Here is a 16,673-nt window from a genome sequence, read left to right as displayed (position 1 = left end):
GGTTTAAACTTCACCATTCTGTTGCAAATGAAGGCAATTCTTTCAGGAAAAGAATGGGAGCTATCTGCTTCAGGAGCTCATCTGCCCCCTCCCCGAGGCAAAAGTTCTGAGCCTGGGCTCTGGAGCTGGGTGTGGGAACCCTGATGAGCTTCTCTCAGCATTCCTGTTCTAGAAGCCGAGTGCAGTGGGGGTGGGGAGGGATGGCAACATCCTGCACTGTCCCCAGCTTGCTTCCCCTGGCGGGATCTCAGTCTCAACCACTGGAGAAAGGGTTACCTGAGCTCCTGGATTCTCAAGGCTCCACAAGTGAGAGCTGGGCAGAAGGATCACACCCACCTGAGACTTAGTCTCAGCAACAGGCAGCTAGAGGCAGGATGAGAAACGTAGAAATCCTACTCCTATTGCAAAGAAAATCTTCCTGTGTTCCTGGCTGCTGCACTCTACAGTTGAGTTTATGGCTAAGTTAGAAGGTGGATTTGGAAGGGACTGGTCTCGGTTCAAATACCAGAGACTCCCACCTTTCTTACCAAATTTTCATAGATTTTCTTGAATAGGTATTTCTTCATTTGCTGTCTGCCTTTAGGACCATTTTCAGAGGCTTTCAATGATTGGGTGTTTTTTGTTCGTTTTTTCCCTGTGTCAGCAGCACACAGAAGTTCCTGGTCCAGGGATCGAACCCACGCCACAGCTGTAATCAGAGCCACAGCAGGGACAATGCTGGATCCTTAACCCACTGACTGAGCTGAGAGCAAACTCTGATTGGCTTTTATATATCTATTATTTTCACCAGTTTCACTGGGGAATTGGTCAACAGAGTTCCCCATGCTGTCACACCATGGGGAACAGTTATGTCATTGATGGGTTGTATCTAGTACTTCCGAAATTATTCATCTTTGCTTCTCACTCTTTCAATTTTTCTATGGTTAACTTGTTTCTCTCCATTAAAAAAGTGACCACTGGAGTTCCCATTGTGGCTCGGTGGTTAACAAATCCGACTGGGAACCATGAGGTTGAGGGTTTGATCCCTGGCCTTGCTCAGTGGGTTGAGGATCCGGCGTTGCCGTGACCTGTGGTGTAGGTTGCAGACACGGCTTGGATCCTGCGTTGCTGTGGCTGTGGCGTAGGCCGGCGGCTACAGCTCTGATTCAACCCTTAGCCTGGGAACCTCCATATGCTGCGGGAGCAGCCCAAGAAATGGCAAAAAGGAAAAAAAAAAAGTGACCATTAACTTTATATCAGGCTTCTCAATTTTTTACACTCTTAGTTTCTAGAAAATACAGAAAGGAGGCTTTTTTTGGTTTGTTTTGCTTTGCTTTTTAGGGCTGCACTTGCAGCATATGGAAGTTCCTAAGTCAGGAGTCAAATCGGAGCTGCAGCTGCTGGCCTACACCGCAACCACACCACCACCAGATACTTAACCCACTGAAGCAAGGCCAGGGATTGAACCTGTATCCTTATGAATACTAGTCAAGTTGGTAACCCACTGAGCCACAGGGGAACTCCAGAAATGAGGCTTTTGATTGTGCTAAAACATAGAGTGAGCACTCTAAGACTCTGATATTAGTTACAGTTTTTACCTAAAACTGGAAAAGACAATATGTCTCTTCACCATTGTTTCCATTATTTGTTCACAGGTTAGTTCAGGTATAGGAAGAAAGGATAGGCCTGGCAAAATCGGAAGGAGTAAAAGTTACTTAAATTTGAAGTCCGTGCAGAGTTTGAACTCAAGAAAAAGCATCAGTAGGATTTCCTGCTGCGATGAGGTTGACCTGTTATGAAGGAGTCACTTTTTGCTGAATCCCGGCTGGCTTCCTTGAAAGCAACAGTCAGCAAGTGACTAACCAGGCCTAGCAAGACTGATCTTGACACAGGAAGCCACGAAATGATGAGAGACCTGGGGATGCCCAGCGGAAACCAACAGGACGTGCTGGAAAACTCTTCCAGGTCTTGGCTAACAAAGTCTGCCAAGATGCCTGGAAAGCGTTCCTGAGAGCTAGGAGAAACTTTCGGCCAAAGGGCTCTGAGAGATGATTCTTTACAAAACCTGTGGAGTTTTCACTTCCAGATGGACTTGTGCTTTAAAAAGGTGTTTATAGGGATTGCTCTCAGACAATCTTATTGATAAATAATAACAGTCATGTGCTGATTATTCTCCATTTGTCTCCCCAAGATCTGTTCTCCAGCCTTCAATGCCTGACTCGGGGTCCTCAAAAGCTGACCTACGCAGGTTCACCATCATGCTCCAGTACACTGCCAGCTAGTTTCCAGGTGGGTTTGTCCAATGGAAGACAGCCATGCGAAACTAGAAGATGTGAGAAGAGAAAGACTGGGGGCTTTCTTCCCTGCTCCCTCCTTGCTAAACTATGGCCTCTCTGGCAGTACCTCTGTCCCCACGACTCTCACTGAGCCCCTCCCCCAAGTAAGGTTCCAGTGTCCTTACTGGGCTCTAGAAACACTAATTCCTCTGCTAAAAGCTTCTTGTTGTGCTGTTTCTGTATGTTTCATCATCTCATTTGCTCCCATAACAAGGCCCACATCTTTCTAAGTAGTCTTTTCATATGATCTATTTGCACTGAATTCTGATTCCTGCTGGGTCCCTCACAATGACCACATTTAAAAACCTGCCGTTATTTCTAAGTTTTACTGTAGTCCTGCAAGGCATTATTAGCTTTACTAACCTAGTTGCAGATCAGGACAGAGACCTAAACAAGTAAACTACCCAAGGTCACACATCTAGCCTGAGTCACAGAGTTGGGTTTAAAACTCTAGTCCTTCTAACAAAAGCCATTTTTCTTGTTTCATTTAAATTTATAAACAAGTTCTATTTATACTTTTCTCCCCAAAACTAATTTCATTTAGATATGTCAGACTTAATGTCTGCTGTCTTATGAACATATTGATTAAGATTCAGCCCTTATTTTGAAATAGAATTTGATGAAATTCACAAAGAAATTGCTAAATTCAAGTGTGGTATCCCTGACTGATAAGTTTTAACGACTTTAAGGAAAACAAAAGATTTTACTTAAAACAACATGATAAAACTTGCTATCTCCTCTTGCCTGGTGCTCACATTGTGTTGCTCAACCTGAGGTTTTGGCCAGACACCCCAGACTGCAACCCAACAACCATTCCCAAGGCCCCTATCTCTACCTTTTTACATTTTAAAAGTTCATTCTCTCAGATTCCTTTGTAGGTATCCGGGTCCAGGTAACCTAGGTCTGGCTAATAAAAAGTGAAAGTATTTCCTTCACATAAAAGAAAAGAACTACTTTCTTTGTCTCATTCCTTTCTTCGTGCTTAAGAACAAAGGTGTGATGCCTGGAATTACAGCAGTCATTTTGTGACCATGAGCCAGTGTACATATGCCCCAAGTATTTCATTCTATATATTTATACTAAAAAGAGTAGTTTAATTTTATACATAATACATATACATTATATGTCAGTAAAGAGCTGTTATGCTTGACTTAAACACTGAGTTCCGCAAGCCCTCTAACCTTTGACTTTTGTTGTTGTTTTACTAAATACTCAATGGACAGAAAGAATATTTATAAAATATGTGCATGACATAAAGAAAAACAATACACTGACAACCTGTGACTAGGCAATCGCACAGCTTAAGGAAAAGAACACTTCAGAGGCAACTTCTATCCTAGATTTTATGTTTTAATAATTCCCTTGCTTGCTTCTGTTCATATCTATTCTCTCTGAAAAGCTAGACTTTTTTTAATTCACATCGTTAACATATGCAATTTTTACCTTTCAAAGTGCAGTAAAGATAGCCTGACAGCCTCCCACCCTCCTCAAATTACAAGGCAAAGAGGATGGTGCAACCGAAACAGCCGGAAAGGTACTCTTTACATCTGTGATGGGAAAGCCTTGAGGCAGGAAGAGAGTTCCTCTTTACAGAGACAGATAAACAGAGGTACACATAAGGTGGGGCAGGGGTGGAGACAGAGAGGGAGGGTGGGAGACAAAAAGGTCCCAAGGTGGGAGGGGGTTGACCTTGGGGATTTGGGGGGAGCAACTCAACTTTGAGGTTTTCAAGGGGTTCCCCTGGCCCTCCCTCAGCTCCTGCCTAGGCAGGCAGACCCCTGCCCAAGCCCCAGCCCCCTCCTGAGATCCTGCATATGCTTTCTTGCTAAATGACTCCTCGCACCGTTATCTCCTCACGGGATACATCTGTTGGGTGCCTCTCATCCTCAGCTCCGCTTTCATCTCTTCCTATCGCAACACATTGTTGCCTCCAGTCCTTGTGCCAGAGTGGAAGGGAGCCATCCCGCCAGGCCGCGCTCTGGGATTGGCAGCGAATGAATGATTGGCAGCGGGCATCTCTGTCAGGGCTTTGGCATGCTGCAGAGTAGAAGCCCTGTGCTAATGAATGCCATCTACACCTACCAGATGTGCCACTGGGTGACATGCCAGATCTTTTACATAATGCCATTCTGCCGGACAAGAGACAGCTGGGGGGGGGGGGTTGTCTTTTAATGCCTTGGGGTGAGAGTGGGTTTGCCTTTTTTGTCTCACCCAGACTTCCCGCCACCACCCACACACCCAATCAGTCCCCCCTACGTGGAGCTATAACCTATGGCTGAGGTCCTTGCCTTCAGAGATGGCCCAGAAGCAGGAAAGCTGGAGCTCCTGGACCTGCTCCCTCGACTCTCCCCTACACTCTCACCCTTCCTGGAGTTTGCCCCCGCCCCCATCCAAATTTAGGAAAGAGAAATTTTCCTTTTTTAAGTTAAAGCTATAAAAACGCTGGACGCATATGAAATGAAAAAAGTAAAGGGGAGAAACGACGCGTCCTTTCCTCCCCCCTCCCCCCAATTATCCTCCACTTCCCAGCCCGAAAGTGGGAGGACGAGCCCCCCTCGCGCCATTCTCCTCCTTTTCCACAGTCCGAGGGGACTAGATGGTGTCCGTCCCGCTTTCTGGCTAAAGCGGTTGTCGGAAGTAACGTGGGGGGTCCAAAAGCCCACGCCGTGTGGAGAGGACTCTTTCCCGGCGTGGGATGGGCACGGCGGGCGGGAAGGGAAGAGAAAACCACTTCCGATGGGAGATGGGCGATGGGCGGCGTGCGTGCGCGCGCGGGCAGAGTTTAGGTCCACGCCACCCCCGCAGGGGCATCTGCAGGTGGGAGGAGGAGCCGCCGCGCCGGTCCCCGCTCTTTCGCTGGACCTGCTCGTGGGGACAGCCCGGGAATTGAAGGGACCTAAGAGGGGCAGGCCTCCCCCCAGCCCCCGGACTCCAGCATCCGCTCCCACGCCCGGCCCCCGGCCCCTAGCGCGCCGCGGGCGGAGCTGCCAGGCCCCTTCCCTCGCCCCCGCCCGCTGCCGAGGCTCCAGATGGCGGCTCCTCGCGCTCGGCTCGCGGCCCCCAGACGCCGCCCGGCAGCAGCCGGCGGTCGCTCCCTCCCTCCCAGCTGCTGCGGCGGAGCCCGCGACCCGCTCGGCGAGGAGGGCGGGCCCCTCGGCCGGCTGGGACCCGGGCGGAAGCCGGGCGCCGAGGGGCGCGCAGGAGCCGTGCCCGCGGGGCAGAAGCCGTGCCCGCGGGGCAGGAGTCCTGGAGGCCCCAGGTGAGGAGGCCGCGGGGAGCGCGCGGGGAGGGGGGCCTGCCTGGCGCTGGCGCCGCCGCCGCTGCACCCCCGCGCCGCTGGGTCTCTCGGCTTTCCTGCCGGCAAGGCGGCCGCCGCGGGCCCAGCGGGCGCGGGCCCGGAGCGCCACGCAGTCGCCAGGAGGGGGCGCCCAGCACCCCGAAGCCGGGGCCCCGGGGCGTCCCGCCCCGCCCAGGGGAAGGCTGGTCCGGGCGGGAAAAGCGCCCCCTCCTGCCGGAGAGCGGTAATGCCCACCCGCCGCGACCAGCCCCTTCGCTTTTTCTCCGCTCTTCTCCCTAAACTCTGCTCCCTCGCTCCCCAAACGCCTCGCTTTTCTCTCGATTGCCAGGTTTCCCTACTTCTCCTCGCCTGACCCCCGCACCCCAGAACGTCCCCCTCCTTCCCCTTTACCCGCGCGGTCAGGGTTTGTCCGCCCCTGGGGCGGTGGGAAGGGGGATGTATTTCGTGCCAGGGCTCCGACTCCTCTCCACAGGTGCCTCCCTGGGAGCCCCCGACATCAATCCCGAGAACGGCGTTTCGAGGGGGTCGAGGCCTGAGCCCGGCAACTCGGTAACCTGGGGGGAGTGATGCGTTTGGGAGCAGCGCGTCCGCTCGACACGGAATTCCCTTTACTGGACGGATGGATAAAGTTCTGCGGCCTGGTGCTGAACCCCTTCTACCCCCAAGTCAGGACACTTCGAGAGCATTTTCCCTTACACAGACCCTGTAAGACCTAACGTCCGTCTCCCTGACAGTCCTCACTGCGGTCCTCCGTAGCAGCCGTGCTGGGGTCGGGGTAGAGGGAGGAAGGCGCTAAAAGGCCGCGGAGCCGGGCCTCCCGCGCACATCTGACGCCCCCTCTAATCCCCCACCCCGCCCGGCGCTCCGGGCGCGTGTCCGCAGACCCTCTGCCGGTCCCTGCGCGCGGCCGTCGGGCATTAGACCCCCGAAAGCAACGTTCCGTAAGCTCCCAGTACAAATCCCCTCGGAAACATTAATCACAGCCACCAGTGAATGCAAAACGTGTGCCCGTGCCTGCCGTGTCTGCCTTTTAATCCCGAAGGCAATTCTGGAAAGCAGCCTCAGACCGGGCTCTATTAATCCCTTACACCAGCAAATGCAATCTCTGACCTACTAGATTTGTTTGCCTGCAATTTCAGGAGGAGTTGGCCTCGACAGAGAAATAGACAGAAAGAAAACTATGGGTGACTCGCGGCGCGGGGCAGTAACGCAACAATGGGGTGCGTTTCCGTCAAAAGGCGCTCCTGCTGTGGCGGGGGCTCAGCCGCCCCGAGTCCTGACACCGCGCGGGGCGGCCGCGGCGTGCGGGCGGGGGTGGGGGGGTAGGGGAGCTGGGTGGCGAGTGCCTAGTGGGGTCGGAGCCCAGAGGAAACCCAGTTCTTTTTCCTCCAAAGGCTTCGACCCCAGGTGACCTCCTTTGGGGCTGTCCCCTTGCGACGGCGCTCGGGCAGGCCGAGGGGTCAAGGTTCCATCCCCTGAGGCCTGTGCCTCGCACTTGAGATTTCACTCTCCACTATTCCATCGCTCAATCAATCATGCTTCTCTTCTCCCACTTTATTCAAAACCGTCTTCCAGTTCCCTCGTAATCGTCATTTGCACCATTGCCTTTTATCTTTGATTAATTAGGAAATCGAAAAAGATAATGGAGGGTCGGGCCGATAAATTAGTCTGAAGAACCGACGGAGGGACGTCTGGGCCGCACGGTGGGTGGGCCCTGTCCACGTGGGCTGGAGGGGCTGCCGCCAGGCTGGCGGGGCAGGAAGGGGTTAAGCAAAGGCGCGGCGCCGGCGAGGGGAGAGCTGCCCTAAGAACCCGGAGGGCTCGGGCGGAGACTTCTCGCCGAGCTAAGTGGGGCGGCGCCAGTGATTTTTAGCTTTTTCTGTTGGGGTCTAGAAAACGAGCGAGGACCAGACTGGCACACGGTTGAGGGCGGGGCTCCTGTTTCCCTCCCGGGGGCCTCCCTGCTGGCGGACGACTGGTTTAAAGCTCGGGGTTTCTAGGCTGGCGACTGTGTCGTCCCGGGATGGGAAGTTGGCTTTACTTTTGCAGCCTCTCCTTCCCTCTCTAGCCTCCTGGTCTGAAGGAGGGTGGGTGGGCGGGAGGGAAGGAGAGAGAAAGAGAGAGAGAGATTGAGAGGTTCTGTTCCTGTGGTCCAATCGGTAACTCCCAGGCCCAAGAGGCCGGCTCCGTCGGCGGAGCTGTTCCCTCCCCTGGCCCTGCGCCCAGCGAGTTCCGGATTCTTTTTTTCGCCCTCCCGCGAAATCGATCACGCCTCCCAGACGGCTGCAGGCGAGCACTTTGCCACTCTTCACAGCTTCGCCCCAGCCTCTTTAGCTTTCAATTGAAAACCAATTAAAGGTTTCTATAAATCTGTTAGTTCCCCTTTTATCTGGAGACCCCGATGCATGCGATATTGCCCTTTAGATGCCTCTTCCGTGTTTTGTTTTACAATTGTTGTATCAATATAATGCGGCCTTTCTTCTCCTGTCTCTATAGATACAGATACACAAGGAAAACCAAAGCTATTCAGTCTCCTCATTTGTCCGGCAGCCTAACAGTGCTGCCCTTTCTCTGCTGCTGCTTTCCCTGCTTCGGGAGCAGCAGTTATGGTAGAAGCAGATGGCGACTGATTGGGGGAGCTTTGTGGCTCTAATACTGAATACTTTATGGAAAAGGACTTTATCATGCTTCGTTGGGCAGAGGAACAAGGGGATGAGATTTATGGCCAGGAAAAATAAATCTTTTCCAAGTTGCAGCTCCTTCTCACCAGTTGTTGCATTTGTGTGTGTGCCCCCCCCCCCCGTGGAGGGGGGGTGGAACACTGAGGAACTGGTTTTATTTCATTTTATTCTCTTTTCTGCTAACACACTTTTTAGCCAGGGTCTGAGAGGAGAGCAGAGGAAGAGCCAGAGTTGATGAAGTACCTTAGACTGTCGAGCTGCCTCCGCGTTCTCTGCCCGCAGGAGTAAAGCAGAAGGGTACAGTCCTGAAGGCTGTTTGGGGCCATGTCTCCCCGAGGTCCTGCTGGTTCCCGGTGGAACGTCATCTGCCATTATCCTATTATCCATAGAGAACAAAAAAGGATGTTAGTTCTCCCATCTGAAAACCAGGGGCCGTGCTATGGAGGGAGTGAGGCCTGCTGAGGCATAAGATGAGGTCTGAAGGGCTCTGAGTTCTGAGGATGGTGGAGGGATATCTGGGAATGTAAACTCCTGGACTCTAAATTGAATTGTCAAGCTTTGGGGAATATACAGATTCCAACCTGCCACGAAAGGCCTCATTTACCCCAAGATAATTCACCCACTGTATCTTCCCCTCCCAGAGGCCAGGACATACTGTCACACCGAAATGTTCCCACCAGTGCCCACCTGCAGCCACATGCAGGGAGGGGGAAGCCAGTCCCAATCCTGGGTCTGCCATTCCATTTCAGAGAGACTCCTTGTCTCAGTATCTGAAGTGCCATTTTCTCCTCAGACGTTAGTTGAGCATCTTTTGTGTCCTAAACCCCTTCTCCCCACCTTTCCTGTTCTTTGACCTTTTGCCCCTAGGAACTGAAGAGGAAGGCCAAAAGGACTGGCATGCTGCTTCCAAAATATAACCTAGCTTACGCCACAAGCAGTGTCCCAATTCTGTGTGCACTGCTACCCTACCTAGCGACATGCACCTTTGCATTTTGTTCCTCTCTGGAGAGGATAAAAAGATTAGGAGAGCTAAGGTTTGGAAATTATACCTACCCAGCATTTCAGAGTGGCAAACACTGTGGGTTCGTACTATGTGCTAGACGAAATGTTCCCAGGGGCTTATCTCATTGAATTCTTACGACTCTGTGAGTATTATTAGCACGAGTTCATAGATCCCCTTCCTTCAGAGCAAACAGAAGAACTGAGAAGCTAACCCAAGCAAGTAGGCCAGCTGGGTTCTGAACCCAGGCTTACGTTTAGAATATTCATAGTCATCCTATGAGACAAATCGCCTTTTTGCTGTTTCACAAAAGGAGGAAATTAATGTTCAGAGAAGTTAGGTGACTTGCTCAAAGACACACAGCTAGTAGACTGCAGACCTGGGGCTCACACTGACGTGTTTAGGATCCAAATTTCGACCTCGTAACCACTGGCTCCAGGACCCTTCGGAAGGAAGAGCCCACGCCGACCTCTGTCACCGGTCCCTCCTGGGCAGGAGGTTTGGAAGGACGTGGGAGGGCAGCTGCACCACGGCAGGCAGCATGGGCCAGCGACGAGGCTCAGCCCCGAAGCGGGGAATGGAGGCCCCTCGGTCGTGCGGCCCACAATGCCGCGCGCAGACCGCGTGCGGCCGCCGGGGGCGGGGCCTTCTCTGTGCCGGTCCGCCCAGCTCCGCGGGGGCGGGGGAGGGGCGCCGGGGCGGGGGGGGGGGGGGAAGAGAGTAGGTGGGGGGCGCCGGGGCGGGGGGGGGGAGTAGGTGGGGGGCGCCGGGGCGGGGGGGGGGAGAGTAGGTGGGGGGTGCCGGGGGGGGGGGAGTAGGTGGGGGGCGGGGGGAGAGTAGGTGGGGGGCGCGGGGGGGGGAGAGTAGGTGGGGCGCGCGGGGGGGGGGAGAGAGTAGGTGGGGCGCGCGGGGGGGGAGAGTAGGTGGGGGGCGCGGGGGGGGAAGAGTAGGTGGGGGGCGCGGGGGGGGAGAGTAGGTGGGCGCGGGGGGGGGAGAGTAGGTGGGCGCGGGGGGAGGAGTAGGTGGGGGGCGCCGGGGGGGGGAAGAGTAGGTGGGGGGCGCCGGGGGGGGGGGAGTCCAGGCCTGCCCCCCGGCCCCAGGGCTCCTCCACTCGCTCCTCCTCCCGTGGTGGCCGCCCGGGCTCCCGGGTGTCTGCCCGGCCAGGCTTCGGCTTTCTGGTCTCGGTACTTGAGTCCCTAGCGATGAGTTCCTGGGCTTCTGGTCCCGTCGCGTCGCACTGCCTGGACTTACCCACGTTTCTAACGCGGCGCCGCTGCCAGGTCTAAAGAAAATACTCTGGCCGGAGATGAGGGATACAAGTCGGGCAGAAAGCTGCTCGCTCCTCCGTTAGAGTCAGTGCCGGGCCCTTCCTTGGGCGTTGGCGGGGATTGCTGACACCTGGACACAATTCCCCCCCCCCCCCACTTACTTTATCCTCCAGAGCCTCCTTCCCGTCTTCCTAGAAACATCCAGAAATCCTCAGCCTCCATTGCGCGGCTTCGAAAGCCGGTGCACAATGCAATTAACTCTTCTGAAAAGCAAGTGAAGGCAGCAGCCTCTTGTTAGGAACACTAACGAGAGCCAGGTGTTTCCTGTGTGGCAGGCATTGTTTTCCGGGGCTGCTAAATATCAGCTCAGCCTTCGTGAAAAGAGTTGCCTATAAGACCGTCAGTTCACAGAGGAAGGCCTCAAGCACCAACAGGTGAAATCACCTGCCCAGCGTCAGGGGTCAGGAACTCTGGGCACAGGTGGATGGTACCCCTCATGGAGTCGTGGCCCGAACCTGAGGTCTGGATCCGTCTTGGGTCAGTTCTCTAGACTAGACGTCTGAGAAGAATGCTCCTTAAGGAAGGCACTGCGACCTCTGGGATGTCCAAGGCTGAAATGAAACTAACCCTGGCTCTTGGAATAATCACTTACCATCTGCTCAGCAACTGGCTTTCCAGACCTGCGCCTGCCCTTGTTCCCTCGCTGAGGCCTCACCTCAGCCCCTGGGAGGCAACTCTTGCCAGACTTACTTTGCCTAAGGAGGAAAACAAGGCTGGGAGAGGTCCCTGGCAGCCCAGCTAGTGAGAGATGCGAACACAGACCCCGGTCCCGGGAAAGGTTGGGGGAGGGGCGGTGGGGCGGGAGAGGACTGCGCAGGCGCGGGGGCTGAGGCTGGGGTAAAAGGAGCTGCGGCTCCTCAAAGCCTGCGCTCCAGAAGCCTTTCCACACAGAAGGCAGTCGCTTAGCAGGAGGCAAGGGGTGGCTCTAATTCCGGGGGGGGGGGGGCGGTGGGAGGCTGGAGAACAGGGAAGAAGTGGACGGAAGCAGGGAGCCCTCCTCCCTGCTTAGTCCCACGCGTGTCCGTCCCGCACGAGCGTGGCGTCTAACTTCCCCTCCACATGGTTTGCTAGTGCAGCTTCTTAAAGAGTGACCTTCCGCTGAAGCGTGTCCGGTTCTGTCCAGGTCCCTTCCAGTGTCACTCTTCGGTGACTCAGCCCTGGTGGGAACGCATGCCCTTGGCCATCCTCTCAGGGTAGTGCCCTTCCTCCGTCTCTGGCAGGAGATCTCATTCGCCCACATCTACGTCCCTCTCTGCCGCTTGGCCTTCTCTGCACTCTTAGCGCTGTCGCCCTTTACTGCCACGTGGACACGGGAGGCTCTAGACCACGGCACTGTCTGCAGCAAGCAGGCATTTCCCTGCCCTGCCTTGAGGCCCAAAGGTTGGGCCCAAACTCAGCTGTGAGTAGCTTTGGGGACATGGAAGACAGGGGGCCCACCGCATCCTCAGAGCATTGGCTTCCCCCAGGATATTCCCACAGGTTCAGAGAATTCCCCTCTTCCTGGAAAGTTAAGTTCCTGGGGCCTCAGGTGAACTGACTCTAAAATGTAGATAATGCCATGAGGCCTCTGATCACATGCACAGGGTACGTGATACTAAAATCATCCGAATAAAAAGTTCTTTAGAACTCTATTGTCCTGCTTCTCCAAGACCAATTGCTGTCCTGTATGACTTCACACAAACTGTTTTCTTGAAACCACCTCACATGAAAATACACAGCAAGGAGAAGTGACTAGTTTGTAGATATGCACCCAAGAAAAATCTCACACACACACACACACACACACACACACACGCACACACACACACGATCGTGTCTGATCTGGTATAAAATTGTTCAAACCTAAACTGGATACTAGGCCTTCAGGAAACTCAACATCTAGGAATTCGTGAGTGATTCATTTGACAGTCTGGATATTATTTATTTTTAAAATATGAGTTTTTTCTTTGAAACTTTGGGGAACATTATCAAATTTGTCTTGTTTACCTTTATATTACATCACTAGAAGACTATCAAATCAATCTAGGAATTGGCTTTTCAGGAAGTAAATTCAAGAGAACAAAGATTCAATCCCCCTGCCTGTTAATTTTGCCACTTTGTAATGTACATATAATATTGTTTATAGTAGTTATGCTGTTCCTGTTGTGTTTGACAAGTTGATCTTTGAATTCCTTAAGAAACCACTTCTCCAAGTAGAAAAACTGAAGAGAGTCCTACGTTTTTAGTGCTTATGAAAATCTGTTAAAGGCTAAAGGCCTTCCAGCTAATATTTGGGAAGACATTCCCCACTGATGCTAGTTTAATACCCCTGGATTAAATTATGGAATACCCTCAATTCATTTGAATTGAAATCATGAAAGATGATTTTCACTCAAGCAATTCAATTTGCAATATGATCGAGTGAACAGTTCGGATATGAGAACATAGTTTGTGAAAAAATTAAACTATTTCCAAGGCTCTAACAAAGCAAAGTGAATCATCACTGTGTGGTCACTGATTGATGTATACTCCCCAAATCCTTTCTTTCTTTCCTTTTTTTTTTTTTCCTGCCTTTTCCTTAGAGAAAATCAGATGTCTCTCTCATTTTTCAAGCAAGTATGCCATGGACAGATTCTAAGCTAGGAAGTCCTGGGCACATGTGCCTTCTGCCTGGACCTCATCCCCAGGAGAGGAATGCTTTATGCCACCCATCCTCCAGCAGCTCAGTTTACAATCTAAGTCCACACTTCATACAGCCAGAAAGTCGAGTCTGCCTGGTGTGAACCTACTGTGTTTCAATAAGTGCCTCTCTTTTAACTCAAGAAATACACACCGCATAAAAGAGGAAAGTAGGGGGAACTCAGGTACTAAGTTTTGGCGTAATGTCCCTTCTCCAAGCTGTGTAGGGAAGTTTGACATAGAGCCTCTCGATGACATTCCTGGAGTCAGTTTGACGTTCCTTCTCAAACTCTGGTCCCCCCCTCCCCCCACCCGTCTGAGACCCCGGTGCACCTTTCCAGCCGGGCCCAAAGGGTGAGGAGACTGCAGCCCTCCCTGCCTGCATGTCCTCCCGCCTCCCCTCCTCCTCCTACTAGGGTGCTTGCGAGGGCTGTGTGCATGATTCTGGGGAGGACTTTGCAAGCTGCAGATCTGACAGAAAATGCCCTGCCAGATCTCTAGATACTCATCTGGGTGGGGGTATAAAATCGGGGAGAATTCAGGGGGTTAGGATGCTGGACTTGAGACCTGGCTCACAGATTACCTGCCCACGGGTGGGCAGGAGGCACTGAATTCAGGTCTGTAGAAGGTGCCTTCAGCATCACCACAGTTGGCTTGCCCTGCTGGATGATGCCCATGACCCAGACGCCATGGAGTTGGTTAACCAAAGCTTTTGGTCCAGGAGGGACAATGAATGACACAAAGCTCTCCAAGACTCTCCAGCTTGAAGCCAGACTCCAACAGAAAAGCAAGGGGAACTTAAAACCCCTCAGAGAGAAGGGTTTAAGCTTGAGAAGGATTGGTTATAACTCTAATGAAGATAATTGTAGCAGATGTAGAAACAGCTCCCATTTATTGAGAAGGAGAAGAGCCGGAGAGAGAAATGGGAGTGAGGAGTGAAGGTCCCACAGCTGAGAGCCTGGATCCTCCTCACAGCCCACAGAACCATCCATCCTCTGAGTCGCGAACTGGCCCAGAATGAGCGGGGAAACCTGTATTCACTCCTCACCTACTGAACCAACTGTAATTCTTGCTGAGAAACAGACCCATACTGAGACTGCCGTGGATCCTTATAAAAAAAACCACGCAACAAGGTGCCTGCTCCCCATCCCGGTAAACCTTTATCCAGCTCAGCAAGTCTGCCTCTTCTAGCCTCTAGGTTACCACTTAGAAAGTTCCTTAGTCTCCTTGGGGAAGCTGGGCAATGCAGTATCCCTCCCTGGGAAGCTCCATGGTCTGCCTCCCCGAGACCACCCTGTGGGAAATGAATACATTTAGGGAAAAAGTCTCCACCACCTGTCTGCTGCTTTGACATCCTCTTGTCTTCCAGCGAGAATTTATACACACACGAAGCCCTTGGGGGTGTATCCATCGGCGATGCGATTAGCAGGGGATGTGCCAGGACCTAGAATGGGCGGGAGAAAGGAGAGTATACTGTGTTTTCACTCTTACGCAGTCGTAAGCCCTCTGCGTGAGCTATTCTGAGAGACTTTGCCGCCTTCTAGCACAGAAGTTGAGCTATTTGGGGCCCCATTTCTCTCCTCAGGGAAGAAGGACGTTTTCAAATACTCTCAAGAGTCAGATTTCTTAGCCTTTCTCCACCCTCTCACTTAGGTCTTAAAAGGCACCACCTTGGGAATCATTCACCAGCCTCTTTCCAGTCTTCTCTTCCAAAACAAGACTGCAGTTGTCTGTACACCGTAATTGCAAGAAGCCTTGTTAAAGTGGAACTTCCTCACTCTTCCCCGCCAGCCATCCCTCTCATCCTTCAATTGGAAATGAAATCCTAGGGAAGAGAGCTCCGAATCCATGTATAAGCCCATCGCTCCATGTCAGTGAGGTGAAACTGTTGACTGAGATGCATTTCGATTGTACTCTGTGAGGCTGAATAAGGACTTCGGCCTCTCATTTAGCATCCAGCGAGTTGCAGTGAGTAGTAATGCAGAATGATTTCAAAGTAGTTTATGCCCCATTTTAGCCCATAAGTTTCTGGAGAAATAAAAGGAATCTGTAGATTTTCTTTACTTCCTATTAAGAATTTTCATTCAGACCCTTGGTATTACCTAGCAAAATATGTACCACTTTAAAATACAGAGAGAACCTCAAAGTAGGAACTTCAACCTTAATCTTACCTATATTTGGCTTTGTTGTTGTTGTGTGAATCATTTAATTCCTTAGACAAAGATTTGGTTGGACTCATAAAATGTAGAAAATTCTTTTATTTGGGGATTTTTCATCTAAAATCAATAGGGAACATCTAAGTAGGAGGCAGATAAATGAAACTGAGAGGAAATATCATCTGATGGCTGGATCCTCACTATACCTCTCCCTTCTTTGACGTATAGAATCTTATTTTCTAGCTTGAGATTCGGAAGATCAAGCTTATTCATTCCAGTTTAAGCACCGGAAACATCGGGTGTTTTATACAAATTGGAGTCTAGGTTTCAGTCCCTGGAAGGAGGTACAGACTACGTGCTCTTTACATTTAAGGAAGGAAAGGCCAGGGGGAAGGAAATGCTTGCCATTTAGAGCTTAAGGTTTTCCAGAATGCCCACATTCTGGGATAGACGCTTTACAATATGTAAGAGGATTTTTTAGAGTGGCTTGCGTAGACTAATAACTTTTCCTGGGAAAGGCAAACTTCCTATACTCTAAAAAAAAAAAAAAAAAAAAAAAAAAAAACCCAGCAAAAGAAGGCCCTAAGGACTGTTCTGTTCTATAGTTTAAAGAAATGAGGTTGAAAGCCATTGCTCCCCCCTCCCCCACACCTTTGCTGTCGTTTCTAAGGAACCACAACTCTCCTGGTGGCTCCTTTATCTTAATTCGCTGTTGTTTACACCTGTTTGTCTTCTGCCCTTTTTCCTTTCCTTCCTAAGTGAATTCTTCAACACTACAAGTTATTTTTTCAGGTGTTCGAGGCAATACTTTGGACATTCCTCATCCCATCACCTTTGCTTTAAATAAGTAACGGGGAATGTGTTGGGGGATTAATGGAGTACACAGTTATAAGCCATCTGGTGGCTAAATACCTTTGCAGGTTCTTATAGCAAGACATGTGAGAGACCTCAGCATTAAGCTGTGGTCATCACATGAGTTCCCCTTAGCCAAGCTATTTTAAAGTTTATGCATGCACATGCAACAGAGAAATGATATATTAAGATGAAAGACCACTGCAGTTTGAGAAAGTTCCTTCGAAAAGCTAACCTGGAAATTAAGGGATAATTCTCCCCTTACTCCCTAGTATATGGGAATTTTGCAACCCTCTCTCCCAGTCCCAGCTTAATCCTTAGGCAGCAGCTCTGTCTGGTAAGGAGTTGGAACTTACCGGGGGAGGAGGGGGGCTGACCAGGGCCA

At 51.6% G+C, this 16,673-nt stretch overlaps 1 protein-coding gene across 4 annotated transcripts in view; it reads right to left on the bottom strand.

The window, feature by feature from the left end:
* The window catches only part of LOC106508356 (uncharacterized), a 232,700-nt gene that overhangs the window by 94,932 nt on the left and 121,095 nt on the right, over window positions 1-16,673 (bottom strand). Inside the window, exons 5-6 of one of the 4 annotated variants that reach the window (XM_084973746.1) lie at window positions 14,616-14,724; window positions 8,538-8,670 (exon numbers count right to left, since the gene is read on the bottom strand). The exons of 1 other annotated variant lie outside the window; for it this stretch is intronic. In XM_084973746.1, coding sequence (XP_084829872.1) covers window positions 8,538-8,666 — 129 coding nt within the window. In that variant the 5' untranslated portion in view covers window positions 8,667-8,670; window positions 14,616-14,724. Of the gene's footprint in view, window positions 1-8,537; window positions 8,671-9,673; window positions 9,874-10,545; window positions 10,701-14,615; window positions 14,725-16,673 lie in introns of those variants that run through there. 2 more of the 4 variants (XM_084973747.1, XM_084973748.1) reach the window with 2 other exon arrangements.

Source organism: Sus scrofa, chromosome 8, assembly GCF_054392235.1.
Source record: "Sus scrofa isolate SSC_HxYL_T2T_F1_AM1 chromosome 8, Sscrofa_HxYL_maternal_Yorkshire_Landrace_v2.0, whole genome shotgun sequence".
Taxonomy (NCBI): Eukaryota; Metazoa; Chordata; class Mammalia; order Artiodactyla; family Suidae; genus Sus; species Sus scrofa.
Note: the sequence above shows the minus strand (reverse complement) of the source record. Positions and strands in the feature narration are given on the sequence as shown.